The sequence below is a fragment of the Meriones unguiculatus genome, chromosome 11, assembly GCF_030254825.1.
Source record: "Meriones unguiculatus strain TT.TT164.6M chromosome 11, Bangor_MerUng_6.1, whole genome shotgun sequence".
Classification (NCBI taxonomy): domain Eukaryota; kingdom Metazoa; phylum Chordata; class Mammalia; order Rodentia; family Muridae; genus Meriones; species Meriones unguiculatus.
The window spans coordinates 27,197,442-27,212,571 of NC_083359.1; the positions used below are offsets into that span (position 1 = coordinate 27,197,442).

At 36.0% G+C, this 15,130-nt stretch overlaps 1 protein-coding gene across 2 annotated transcripts in view; it reads right to left on the reverse strand.

Moving 5' to 3' along the window:
* Gabrb2 (gamma-aminobutyric acid type A receptor subunit beta2) overlaps positions 1 to 15,130 on the reverse strand; it is a 227,872-nt gene that overhangs the window by 29,960 nt on the left and 182,782 nt on the right. For both annotated transcript variants that reach the window (XM_060363839.1, XM_060363840.1), the window contains exons 7-9: positions 11,841 to 11,978; positions 9,972 to 10,124; positions 7,646 to 7,890 (exon numbers count right to left, since the gene is read on the reverse strand). In XM_060363839.1, coding sequence (XP_060219822.1) covers positions 7,646 to 7,890; positions 9,972 to 10,124; positions 11,841 to 11,978 — 536 coding nt within the window. The remainder of the gene's footprint in view (positions 1 to 7,645; positions 7,891 to 9,971; positions 10,125 to 11,840; positions 11,979 to 15,130) is intronic.

A 15,130-nucleotide genomic window follows, 5' to 3' on the forward strand; every position in this document is an offset into this window, starting at 1 on the left:
TAATAGTAGTTTGGTCTCATTTATTTGTGGTTAACATCTAAATCACTAATAAGTTTTCCTTCCTCCTATGTTTTGCAAAAATTCTGGCATATCTAAAGGTAACTACATTTTAATATTTGAAAGGGCATATTGGGTAAACTTTATGGGCTAGATGTTCCTTTTTGGGTAGGGTTACCTTTTTATATTTGTCCTATCAGTTTCAATTGACACACATATAGAACTCTTTTCATACTCATTTTCTAGCCTCTGGAAAGATCACTTTGCTTTCACATGCTCCCCTGCCCCGTGTATATATTTAAATTTGTATATGTGCATGTGTGTGGGTGCATTCTTGTCTGAGGTGATCAGAGGACAACTGTAGAAATCATTTCTCTTCTTAAACCAAATGGCTCTTGGGATTAAACTAATGTCATCAGCCTTGGCTACAGCACCTCAATCCACTGAGCTCAGTGCCTCCCTTTAATCTCCTCTTGCTCCCATTTCTAATCCTTTGTTTCTTCTCCATTTTAATCCTTATAGAAAATTTTATTATAAATTTGATCTTGAGATATAGCTTTTCTGTTAGACTTTTTCTTTTCTTTTTTTTTTTTTTTTTCATCTTTGTCTCTCATTTGTTGACCCTTCTCCTCCTAAACTCATTTATCTCTTCCAGGATTTGTATGGTGTTTCCTTGTTTGCCTTATTTCATCTTGATTCAAATAAAGCTATTGGGTTTTCCTTTTGCCTTATCTACAGCTTGGGTAGGTTTCTCTGAACTCTGCTTGCATTAACTCTGGCTTTGTTTACCTTTTATCTTTCTTTCTTTCTTTCTTTCTTTCTTTCTTTCTTTCTTTCTTTCTTTCTTTCTTTCTTTTTTTCTTTCTTTTTGTGCAGGTCTTCAGCTGGAGGCGAGTGTTGCTTTTTTCCTGGTTTGTTTTACTTTTCCATTTTTTGGTTTTATTCTTTAGGAATTTTTAGATGGAAAGAAGATAAAATGACTTTATAATTATTTTATACTTCCACATCTCTAATACTTAATTGGGCAAAGTAAAACATGTGCTTTCTGGTTTTTTTCTTCCCATTTTAGAGTGAAGTGTACAAGTGGCACACTCTTCTATGGTCCCAGTAGTTGACCAAACTGCACACAGAACACTATAGGGGATGATTTATAAATAGATATCAACATTTTATTCTGGGACAAAAAAAATCCATTTTGTGTATAAGCATGTCACCAATATAATGCTTATTTTTATAGTTGCTTATAGTAGACATGCCTCAGTAACAATTCACGTATCTAGCAATGAATGAACATTAAATGCATGTATAGTAAATTATGATCTGGCATTCAGTAAAACATTGTCATTAATTTGCTTTATGTTTGCAAATGGTAGAATATGCTAAATCTATAAAAAGAGAGAGAGAGAGAGAGATAAGAGAGTATCACTGAGCATGACTCAAATGCAGTGTCAGTAATGGTTATATCAGTGTGTGGAGATACAGGTGTTTTCTATTGTTCAAAAGCCTTAAAAAGATATGCCCTCTCTGCTACCATCCCAGTATTACTAGCCAATTATAACTGAGTGCTCTTTTCCATTTTAGCAGCTCCAGAGTGACTTTAGATTTTAGTCAAAGAACTTAAGACATTAAAATGTCTATTGTCACACAGACGTGGGAGACAATACTGGAATGTGGACTCATTTCAGTCTGACCCTAATATAAAGTCTTTTTTTTTTTGCCTCTCATGATTGCCAGAAATATCTTGATTATTTAGCATATTACAGTTCTAACTAAGAAAATCATTATTTAAATTGCTGAGTGATAATTTATATTCTAAATTCTGAATACAAACTTAAAATGAAGACTCAAGGTAGAGAACAAAGCTATATCTGGAAAAGAGACACAAAAGCAAAAAAAAAAAACCATTAAATTTCATACTTCAATATATATTGTTGAATATTCTTTTTCACCAGGTATATGAAACAAAGAATCTCGAAAAAAATGGGTCTTGATCATTGGGTCAAGTCATCATTTAATTTCGCACACAAGAAGCAAAATTTCTTCAAAATATTTTCATGGTAAGAGGATGTTTTGAATTTTCTTGGTGATCTATCCAATCATCAGACAAATTATAATGATTTGATTTGTTTTGTTTTTAATGCAACATTTTCAAATATTGGTATAATAAACACCAGCTTCCATCGTGTTTTATTCAAAATGATTATCACTCTTCTGAGAGTGGTGCTAGATAAAACCAGTCTACTTTCAACAATAACAACTGAAATTTAAAACTCAAAGCAGAAACAACATAGTCACGATAGACTGAAAGAACAGAGATGATAGGCTGTAGAATTTTGACAATATTAAGACCAAAACAATGATTAATAAACGTACAAATTTCTCGAATCCCAGACCCTATTGCCTTTTCTCAAATAAATTCTTAACAGGCAATAAATTTTAGGAAAGCAATGAAGTACCAAAAACAAGACAACAACCAATATATACCCAAACCCTTGCCTCTGCACAAAGGCCAAAGAGTGAATTGTCAAGACTTTTGAAGCCAAAGTAGTAAAATTAAAGAGGGGTGGACATAGTTAGAAGACACAATATGGGAACTGCTTGGGCCTCGAGTCCTCACAGGGAAGGTTGAAAAGTGGTCAGTGTCACTTTAACCCATCGGGAAATGGACATTATGACACTAACCTAAATAGTGTCAGTGTTTCTGGATAATCAAGTGGAAGCCTGGGAGATATTGTGTTCCTTCTCTTCCTCTCATTCAGAAGGTAATACGATGGACTGTTTGTCAGTTAAGGTCACAGACACATGGGGATTCAGAACCCTGACTCTAAATTACTAGTTGACCAATAGACTAAGGTTTGTTTAATCTCAAGTTTTGACAAGGAGTACTTTCAATTACTGTCTTTACCTTTCATGATAAAGTGCAGGACCTACCTGCCAAACTAATACTTATTGATTAAAAAATAACAATAAAGCAAGGACTTGAGGCAAATATAACAATCTTGGTAACAAATAAAAATAATCTAGGGCAGAAGGTAAAGGTTCTGAATTCCCCATATTCCAAACAACATGAAGAAAATTTTCACTTCTCAGTCACTCAACTGTTCAAAACACCCAACACCCAAACCAAGAAAAGCCAAGCTATATCATGAAACTGCAATCTCTCTATAGCAACAAAAGGCATATCTAAATGCAATTCACTGACTTTGCTCTCTAGTATTGCAACAATTTAAGGCTTATATCCACCACATCTGTATTATATTGAAAACTCAAGTAGGTCTTCAGGGGAAATTTCTCTTGGACTCAGATCCCTGTGGACACATGCCTATGGGTTATCTTCATAGACTGCAAACATTATTTTAAAGGGAACAACTAAACAAATTTGTCCCAAACAGAAGCAGAAATAAATGGATTAAAAACTGGCTATCTAACCGTATACAGAGAAAAATCGTAATTGGAAGTCCATCTAAGTTGGGGAGAGATTTCCAGTAGGGTCCCACAAGGATGGATACTGGGTCCCATTTTGTTTAATATCTTTATAAAAAATCTGGAAGACAAAGTAGAGAATGTGCTAATTAAGTTGACTGATAGTACCTGTCATTAAGGTGAACTGGGTATATATAAATGCCATTGGTCTTCAAGGAATATAAAGAAAAAGACCAATACTAATGAAGAATGAGAGAATGCTGATGATTTTCAAAAGAATTTGCAGGGTTAGTTCTAAGCTGTAGGAATACATTGAAAAGGTCTTAATGACTTTGCATTACAAAGATTCAGCAAAGGCAAAAGAACAGTACAGAGTCACAACACTCCAATGCACAATAAAGAATCTCAAATGGAGTTCCTTTTTGGAAGAGTTTTATTTAGAAAACCGGTGGATGTAGGTTTCTCAAAATGAAAAGCAGATTGGAGGGATTTCAAGTGTGCAATAACCAAGACTGGAAATGCAAGAATGACTAGATTCTCAAATATGAAAATACGTAGCAACTGGCAGAAAAAGAACTCAGAAAACCACATAAAGCTCAAACAGGGAAAGTGATGAGTTGAAAACTTTAGGCATGAGAAAAACAGTGCAAGAAAATTAAGTAAGAGCAAACTCTACTAGGAAACAGACATTCCCTCGAGCTTGCACACACACTCAATAGAAAACAGGCTTTGCACACGGCAAGACAGATTGTGCATATTTTTTTCATTATCTATTTTTAGAAGATATTATATGGTTTGAATTGCTGCAAAGGACACGAGGGCAAGGTCTCTTGGTTTAAGGTTGATTTTAATTTCTTAGTATTTTAGTATCTTAATATTGAAAACTTAGATTGTTAGATGAGGACAGTTCATGTGAAATACAGGCTCAGTTATGGACTTTCACGTGCAAGTTGCTGGGTTTAGGTCAAGAAAACTGGACAGATGAACAAATGTGTAACGAGAGCTGCAATTTTCCTTCCTTTCTGTCAGCACTGTTGAATGAACACTAAGTACGGCTTGGAACACTCAGAGCAGGTCTGGGGGCCTTGGTCGGCTTTCCTATGCAATTGTGGCTAGGGCATGCTTCCTTATTAGCTTTGGTTTCTGAGTTACTTAAAGGATAGGGTGAAAAGAGTTTTAAAATCTGAAAAATACTTTAAAAATTGAACAGTAAGTGATAAAGAGAAAAAAGGAAGTACAGAAGTAACCATACTCCTCCCTTTGACCTTTCATAAATGGAACCCAAAGAGCATTGCACCCCACCTTGACCTTGGGACAGTGGAGTTTAAAAATAATCACTATCCCTGATCAGATACAGTCCTTCCCTCTCTAGAAAGCCATCAAAGCAGAGAGAGAAAAAAAAAAAAGCCTAATCCCTCTTCTAGCAGCTGAATTTTTTTTTTTTTCCTATAGGAGATAACAATACTTAGCTGATTATGTGTCCTATCTTGGGGGAAAATAATCTTAAAATTACAGTTGAAAAGAATGTACCTTTTTGATAAGAAATAGTGGTATTGTGAATGATACTAACACAAAAGAATGGATTACATAATCAGATATCAGCCTGGATCTCCTCTGACTTTTTGTGCTGGGTGAACAGAAAGTCAGTATTTGAAATGCTATATGGGCATCTTTTTGTCTTACTCTAATCAGGATGATAATCAAATGTTTTCTCCTATAAAATGACTGACAAAACTTGACACAATAGGTTTTCTGTAAATCATTAAAAAATGGATTTCCTTGTTGTCATAGTAATTTCTGACAACATAGTAGTTTCTGGGGATGCTGGACCAGGTAAAACCAAAGTAATGAGTACCAACAGGTATATAGTTGGCCTGTTTTCATGTGAAACAGTAACTTAAAATACTTAGCATATTTAATTAATACATACTACTTAATGAATGTCTGTTTGGTAGTGAGGACTGACTCTCTTATTCTCTTTTTACATTATCATAATAATTTTTAAATAATCCCTTCAAAATAATACTATGAGAGAACAACTGACCTTATTTTGTAGATGAAAAATTGAACGCCAGACAGGTTGACTCACTCTGTTGTCACAAAGGGCCAAATATTAAAACTTACTGATTCAAAATATGATGTAGAATTGTGTTTGGTACTTTTACTGGGTTGCAGATCAACAGCCATCTCCTACTTCGACAAGCAAAAAATATCTCCAGACATTGATAAAAATTTCTCTAGGGGACCCACTTCCTTATTTTGCAAACCAACCCACTGTGTTAGAAAAATGCATTGTCATTCTTTGGTGCTCTCTGACCTGCTATGATCTGCAGTGTGCTCACCCTCAGCCAGGAAGATGGGTTTTTCATTACCCAGGAGTTCTTCCCTGCTTCCATCTGGAAATAACTGAATTTCAAACTTTGCAATGCTCTTTGGGTTCCATTTATTTAAAATCTCTACTCCTTCCATCTTAAATTTATCATTTAAATGCAAATCCGTATAAAAAGATCATGTAGATGAGGGTGAAAGGGGATCAGATGTTATCTTGTTAAGACAGTCTTGCATTTGGCGATTGTTTAAACTCATTTCAAACTCACTGGAGTCCTAGGAGACAGTTTAATTTATTATTCTTTCTGTTTTCTTTACATAGGATACAATATCTGGTGACTCACGAAGCAGGCTTAACAGGACTTTCATTTGTTAACCTGAGCAAGGTATGCCAATAAGCTGTTGTTGACGACCAGCCTGAAAATTCCAGCTATGGAACCCTTGAGCACTGGAAATAAATTTATATTTTCCTAGACTTCTTCATTCTTATTGGCTTTTATATATTACACATAAAATCTATCATCATAATTACCATCTTCTGAAAAAGAAGAGCCTTTAATTAAAAAAAAATAGTCTACAAACATCGGACCTATAGTTAAATTGGGATCATGACTCAGAAGCTTCCATGGAGTTGGTAACCAGTGAAGTCCAATGTTGGAGGGTACTTGTGTTCTATCTTTAGAATTAAACTGAAATTGAAGACCTTTAAGCTGTCAGTGACCTAGTAAACTGATGTTATAGCTAACAATTACAGGTGATTGAAGCACATTCTCCTTGGCCCGGACATCAGCATAAATTATTTAATGAGTTCTGTAACATATACTATTTCAAAGACACTAGGACAGATGTTAAATGAAAATATTATTTACCTCAAAAACTTCAAACTTAGAACCTGAAGAAGTATCTTCACAATTACTCTGTTTAAGGCAGAGATCTCTACAACAGTAAGTCAGATGAAGTTACATTTGGACCAAAGAAGCTCATATCCACTGAGACGTCTGCCAAAACCCTCAAAGTGATGATTCCTAAACTGGATTGGAAACTACAAAAACCCAATGGAACTTTAAAGTGCATGATGCCCAGGCTTAGGAAGGAACCCAGCATTCAGTCTTTTAAGATTTTGTTCTGTGTATTCCACTGAGGTGAAAAACTCACTTCAAAAAAACAAAACAAAAACAAAAATGTTTAAACTTTTGTAGGAAGTCTTTGATCCAGCTGGACTTCATAAAGATGGGAGCATCATGCAGGGAAGTGCTTTGGGCAAGGCTTTAAACTAAATCGACATCCCTTGAGAAAATTACTCCTCTTTTCCTTGCTTCTTCCTTTTTTCCTTTTTTTTTTGCATTTTTTTCTTTTTTCCTATTATTTTGATTTCTTGGAAAGAAAAAATCTCAGGTTGTTGGTATGTAATTAACAGATTTATAATGTTGTTTATTTCCATTTTAAAACAGAGAATGTGGATATCAGATTCAGAGCTTTCATTTAGTATAAGCAATAGTTTAATAATGCAGTTTTATTTTATATATAAGGTCAGATACCAGCAAGTTCTATTGATTAAGATGAAATGAAATTTTCTTTAAAAAATTGAAACTAGTGACTAAGTTTAGCTAAATCTATATTAATTATAAGATATGATTCTCATATATAGAAAAATAGCCTGTATGGTGATCAGGTAATAAAAACTGAGCATCCCTACTGATAATGAAAAGGGCACCCAAGCATTGAGTGATACGTTTTGGGAGTCCTTTTTGTCTCTCATGTATCATCCATGTAATTTTGGGAGGAAATTACCATTTTTTCCCCCTTAGAGCATGTTTTCCCACATCTTAACAACTCCATCAAAGTTCTCATTCTTCTGTGAGTGTAATCATCATGGACCGTTTCTCTGTAAACATACCTTGTTGACATCCAGGCGCATCTTCTCATTGTTGGCATTAGCAGCTTTCTCAGCTGCTTTCTTTTGGCGCTGGGGTCCTCTCCCAAAGAAGATGTAGTTGACCAAAGCATATTCCAAAAGGGCCATGAAGACAAAGACAAAACACCCCATGAGGTACATGTCGATGGCTTTGACATATGGGATTTTAGGGAGAGTCTCCCTGAGGTGGGTGTTGATTGTGGTCATTGTTAGGACAGTTGTAATACCTAAGAAAAGAAAAGAAAAAGAAAAAACACAGTAATAACATTCCTCTTTTCTTGTGGCTCTCATAATAGTGGGAAAAGCTAGTTTTATTTTGGTATACTTGGTAGAAAACTATTATATACCAGCCTATTGACCCTTCCTGGAAATATGTGTAACTTAATTTACAATGAACAAAAATTGTTATTAAATATTTCTTTACTTGTAGTTTTCTATTGTAGGTTTTTAAAATAAAGTAGAAGATTAGAAATATGAATTAAATATTGTGATAGACATGTATATTTAAGGCAAGTTAGTATAGAGGAGATCATAGTTCAGACTCATGATGTGTCAGGGTCAAGAATGTAGATTCTGGGGGGGGGGTGCTTCCTGAGGAATGAGTAGGTATTGCTCAGTAATCCTGTCTAGACAGGAAAGGTTGCAGCATACTCCAGGATGTCATGGGTGGGAAAACTTTATGTAAGGGCTGGTTTAGAGAGCGTTCACAGTTCCTTAACAAGATATCAAGATTTTCACACATATATATGAGAAGAATGGAGGTCAAATGAGGGCCTACTAAAATAAAGATAATGCCAGATGCATTCTAGACATATACAGTAGCACAAATATGGACATACTGAATTTAAGAAAATCATTCTGGTAGCAATATAGGGAATGAAGAAACAACATATAAGGCAAGGATAAAGAATAGCATTTAAACGGCTTTCGTGCTAACCAATATAAATAATGGAAAGGTAAATTAAAAGAGCAGACACAGATCTATGAGTGCATTATAAAGATGATATACACCAAACAGTGCAAACATTTGAAAGCTGGGAGCAGAAGGTTAAAGAAACAGGAACCAGAGTGCTCATGCTTTTGAGTTGGACAACTGATCATATAACACACAGACATGAGACACAAATCAGATATAGCGGTCCTTATTGGACATGTCACCCCAGGTCAGACTATAATTGCTTGTCCAGGTAACAGGCATTTCTAACAGTAGAGAGCAGTTTGTCTCAAAACTGTCACTGGAAGGTAAAAACACTGAGAGTTCAGAGTATGATACAGCCCAGCTTGGTAGCAAAATAGTAATGAGAAAACAGACAAAGCACAGACTACTACTACTAGTGAAAACAAAGATCAATCTACTTTTCTTCAAATTTCACCATTTCATTTTCTGAAACATAAAATTCCATTGTGTATATGGACCACATTTTCATTATTTATTGGTCTCTTAGTGGACATTGAGGCTGCTTCCATTTCCTTGCTGTTATGAATTTTATCTATATTTACTGCTTGAATGTAACTTTTAGTAAAGAGATATCCATCTGCAGTACCTCACTGTGTCAGATGCTGTTAGATGCAAATGTTTTTGAATGAGAAACAAATGGTTTTCTATGAGTGTAATAATTAAATCAGAATCTTAGGATGTAGCTAAACAGCTCCCTATTTTTAAAGGGAAGAGTCAGAAATGTAAACAAAGAAATCTGTGCAAAAGGTCATACAATTTACTTTACTTGAATCCCATAAAATGTTTACTAAATTTTATTTATTCCCATCTGGTGTTATGATAGAAAAACAAAGTCAGGCATTTGATGAACAAGACTACAAAGGATGGCCCAGCATTAATATGCTTTTGTCTCCTGCCCTGTACATGCTATCTTGAAGCAGGGATAAATCATCAGAACAAAGTCTGTGCTTATACAGTTGTTATATATCATATCTCCATGTTGGGGTATTGGATAAGGGAAAGCATTTAGCAGGTGAGGAAGCATGGAGGCAAATTGAGCAATTATACGATCATTATTACATGAAATATGTTTGGGTAAGACTATCAAACTGGCGAAACCAATTTCATTACCAACAGTCCTATGGTTAACTGGTTTGGACATGGAAGAGCTTTAATTTGTGTTTAATTGATTTAACACTGAATCACATTATCCATAGAAGTCTCACGGCGAAAAGTCCAGTCTTATCGTAGGCCACAAAATTGTGGGTGAGGAAAGTGCACACACGCACACACACACAGGGGTGGGAGGGGAGAGAGGAGGAAGAGGGAGAGAAGGACAGAGGGAGGGCTGCGACTTCTGCAAGGGCTTACCTAATGCAACTCTTGCGGCAGAAGCATCGTAGTTAATCCAGAAGGAGACCCAGGAGAGGATGGTGATCAGAATGGACGGCATGTATGTCTGCAGGATGAAGTAGCCAATGTTTCTCTTCAGCTTAAAGCTAAGGGACAATCTGGGGTAAGAACCTAGAAAGGCAAGTTTATAACATCAGCGTTATCAATCGGTATTCACGGGGTACTTTTCATTAAAGGCCTGTGGAAAGCTTGCATTTCTTTCTAGGTGTAATTTTAGCTACTGGTGAAGGGCATATTTTTCTCTGTAAATCTAGTCTGAGATTTCCCAGGTGTTTTAAAGAGCAGTAGGACTTAAGCGAGGAATATACCCTGTTCTTAGCAGCAACTAAAGAGTTTATGTTCTTCCTGACCAACCTCATATATTATATCAAAGATGTTCATTCTCTGCAACTATGAGGACAATAGAATTTGGAGCAGTCAATTGGTTTCCCTCTTCAACTCTTTCAACTCTTTCCCACTACATTATATTTACCTGATATGTATACATTTGTATGTATATATATACATATATACATATATTCACAGTTTTTCACTGTGAACATCCTTTTTGTTCCTTAGCAAATTAATTGCTCACCCAAGAAAATATAGAGAGCATTACCACCTTTAAGCAGGATTTATGTGAAATAAACTAAAGGACCAGTGTCATGCTAAGAACACAGCAGGCTACCAGAAACAAACAAACAAACAAACAAACCACAATCAAGGAAATAATGCTCCTCCTCCAAGTCCCAAACAAAACAAGTTTCTTAAACCTGAGTCCTATGACTGTGGAGTTCTGTGGAGTTAATACTACAGAGAAGACATGTAAGAGTGTGACATCTTCGAGTGTAAAAGGTTTACACTGTAAAAGGCAGGAGAGACAATATTCTCACTGTACATAAGAAAGTCTTGTTTTCTTGGGCTAAATCATAAGTCTTAGTATGTACACAATCTGAGTATTTTCAGAAGGATGTCCTTTCCACTGAGTTATAAGGATTAAAAATCCCCAGGCTTACAGAAAACGTCTGCCTCCCACCCCCACTTAAGCTATAGACAACTTTGTATATTTTTACTAAGTCACAGTACAGCTTTTGCTGAAAGTGGTTTACAGTTCTCCAAGTATCTGAATCCTTGGTTGAAAAGAGATTCTCCAAAGCTACAGTGATAGAATTAGTTATTTATGTGCCTGTTGGATTCATTTCAACAAGAAAAACACCAAGAGGAATATTCCAGCAAGCTTATTACTTCCACTAAAGTAGTTTCTAGCGAGCGAATGCCTTCCTGCAGCTTCTGTAGAGGAGCTCATGTGGCCACCCACAACATTACAGATGCCTGAAATGTGACCGTAAAAAGGTTCTGGTCGTCTCAGTGCCTGAAACATGTCAGCTCAGAGAGAAGGTGGAGCTAGTGAAAATCACATGTTCTAAGGTGAATGCGGTCTTCTACTTACTGTAGACAATGCCATGCTACACAGAGAGGCGCCAAATGAACTGCCCTTGGCAAACCATAATGCTTTAAAAAAAAAAAAAAGTTAAAAACCCTGAGATGCCTAAGTCCCACTCAGGTCTTCTGTCCTCCCCCTTTCTATACTCCTATCTCCTCTCTGTCAAACTAGAGGTGAAGAGGGCTGGGCTATGCTTGAGATTGTCTTCTGGAAAACACCTGCGTATTTCTGGATGGTCCGAAGGGGCCTCTTAGAAACAGGAGCTGTAGTGTAGCTTCTGTACTGCCGGTTCCTAGGTTACAAGGTACCTCATCCGCGCTCACCTCACCCTCTCCACCCAGGGATCCCTTTGAAAAAACTGGGATGAAGTTCTTTTTGCTTAAACCCTTCCCCATGATACAAACCTGTGGAGAAAACCACCTTCTTGGTGATGAGTTTATAATCTACGATGGAAAACTGAGGAAGCTCGATCTTTGTCACTCCCGTGACTGCGTTATCATCGCCACGCCAGTAAAACTCAATGTCGTCAGTTGTATAGCCATCTGCAAGAGGAAACACACGTGGGTGCACAAAACAGAAGCAAACACTTCGAAGGAATGCTCCCTCGTGTAGCAGCCAAACTCGCACGTACCAGGAGCTACAGTGATCTAGCGTGACACATGAAGTAGCAATCTAAGCATTCTGAAGTCTACTGAAGCATTCCAGACTCATCATGAGGGGGGTGTCCTCTGACCCACACAAGGTGTTAAATGTGTAGGGAAACTAACAATGTGCTCCGCTTACAAGCAGGAAGTGGTGCACATGGGGTTCACATATAAATCAATCTGGTTGTGAATCTTTACATATCTATGTACCATGATAACACTATCTTATGACCCTAGATCATGCTTGATAAAAGAAACAAAACAAAACAATTGTTAGCTTAGTGCTGGCTGCCCTCAAACCATTCCCCTCTAATACAGATCGTTTGAATGCTAACAGTTTTGTTTCATGTCAGAAGTCATCATGAAGAAATGAATAATTACCTTTGCATATACCATTTTCTCATTGATTTTGAACCCTCAAAATTCTGTTGATTTAAATAGTCTCCAGCATTATAAATACATAGTATTTTATCTAAATGCTTCTATGCATTTAACAATAACTTATGGAACCTGTATGATGCTCATCATTGGCTGTAATCAGGTGGAAGGATTTTTAAAACAAATACGTATTGTAATAGTGATACTTTCAACCGTGAATCTTAACAAGTGAGCACAGAAACCAAGAATACAACAAAAAGCAAATATAAACAGTACTTTCAGAGGTACATGCAACAGAACCTGGTATAGACTAATAATTAACAGACTCATCTAGCCTAGCCCCAAACGTATCCCTCAAACAAAAAGCATGCATTGTGCCTTTATATATGGCATGTGAAGAAATGTCACATTCATGTCTTTTCAAAAATCTTCTGGATCTGTATAGTTGAATGTTACAGTTCTTCTAATTGGTCCTGTAACTTTAAAACCAGCAAAACAAATCAGAGAGTGTTTCGGATCTTTGGCTTTGTCTTGTTAGTAAATAATGTAGCTTGCATAACCAGAATACCTGTCTTCTAACATTTAGCTGTCCATACACCATGATCAATAACCCATCTCTCCTTCCTGTAGATGAAGGAATTGAAATTTTAAGAATTAAAAGTAATTAAAACTTTCATTTAAAACACTTGGTGTGTACATGATATATCTATCATGATATATATATGTATATATAGAGATAGATAGATAGATAGATAGATAGATAGATAGATAGACAGACAGACATAGCTTCAAATCAGTCTGAGGATTCGAACTGAAGTCCTCATGCTTGCACAGCAAGTGTTTTACCCAAAAAGCCATCTCTCCAGTCCACAACAACAACAACAACAACAACAACAACAAAGAGAAATAATTGGTAGCAATAGGATATTTTCTATTTTCTGCACAGACTACAGTTCAGATCTGATTATGGCAACTTTAAGGACCTTTGAAGTTTTATCCATTCATAATTGCATATCCCTTTTTATTCCATGCACAAATACAGGATATCTAAGACTTAGTGGGTATCTGTATGGCTGGTTCCACAGTGTAGGATTTTGGTGAACTTCTTAAAATTTTTGTTTACTTACAAACACTATAAACTTTATTGAAACAGAATTGTGGACTTTTAATTGATTATATTTTACTGGCATGAGCTAATCTAGAGATCTTTTTTAACAGAATGTCTGTTTTCATATAAGACTTAGATATGAAAGTAAGTTTGAAGATTTTAGGTACATTCCAAATGATAAGTTAATGATACAGTAAAAAAAATTTCCAGCAGAGAATTCATACCATATTAAAATACTCTCACAATCCTAAAAAGTGGGGTGTCTTTCTCAAAGGATGAGGATATATGTTTGAAGGTTAGACTTTTCCTGATATTAAGAACTCATGGTCTAGACTGGCATCTCAAATGCAATCTAAATTTACTGCGTGTTCTCATGAATATCTCAGTTACAATTTAGCTCAGAGTCTTGGATAAAAGCAATTTACAATGAGAGAAAAGAAAAGAGCAGCGGTTTTTACAAGCAATCAAGCCAGGTACTTAGATTTTTTTCTAAAATTGGATTTGTCATACATACGCATAAAAAGATATATTTGTGAAAGAAGGCACAATCAGTTCCCATGGGAAGAGTTTAGGAAATAGGAATGACCACTTATAGATCCAGTCAAGGGTTGTTAGGCAGATACTGGATTCCATCCTTATTACTGAGTGCCAAAGCCTCAAAAACAATGAATGTGGGTTTATCATCCCATGAGCACAAAAATCAAGATGCTTGTGGAGCTTGTGATTTGACCTAGGGAGTTGTTTTTGCTGTTAGGTAAGCATCTTGGATAACTTCATTTTGGGTGGCACGTGAAAACCTTGAGAACCACTTGTCCAGTGTATGGGGAAGATGCCAAAATAATAAATCTATTAAACTTAGAGTTCACTAGGAACTCTAAGATAAAAATAACATCTTTATTTATATCAGTATTTATAATAATTATTTTATAGGGGGTATTTGTAAACATATTAAGTTGTGACTGTTCATATTGTGTATGAATTATTTTTTATACTAACTTGATGGCAGAGAAAACTAAGACTAGGAAAGCTTACATAATGTGTTTAAAGTCACCTATCAGCATGTGACTTGAGTAAGGAACTGTTGTCATTTTGCCCCAAAGACAGCATTTTACCACCATACAATGTTGCTAGGAAACATAAAGCAAGAGGCCAAGGGCCCATTTTTTAATGTAAACATAGGGTATCATAGCAGAAGAGAAGAAAGTAATCTTTAAGTGTTCCCCCACACAAAGCACTGAGGCTGAGCTAATGAAGACTCTTCCAGCTTGTCCTCCTCCCTCCCTTCCTTGGTACTGACAATCTCTTCATTGATCACTATGAAGCTTATGCATCCATAGACAGAGGGGTTAGAAATTGGGAGGCATTTTGGCAAGAAAGCATAGGCTTTACCTGCTATTTGTTCACCCAGTGGAAACATTGCTAAGAACTACATCTACATTTTTGACAGCGTTTGAAAGGTAATACTTGCTAGAGAAAAAGCGCTCAGTAAAATCGTTGTGTTAACAAAATAGTGATTTAATGCATAAATTATTTGAGTTGACAATACTTTATAACGATGATTTAT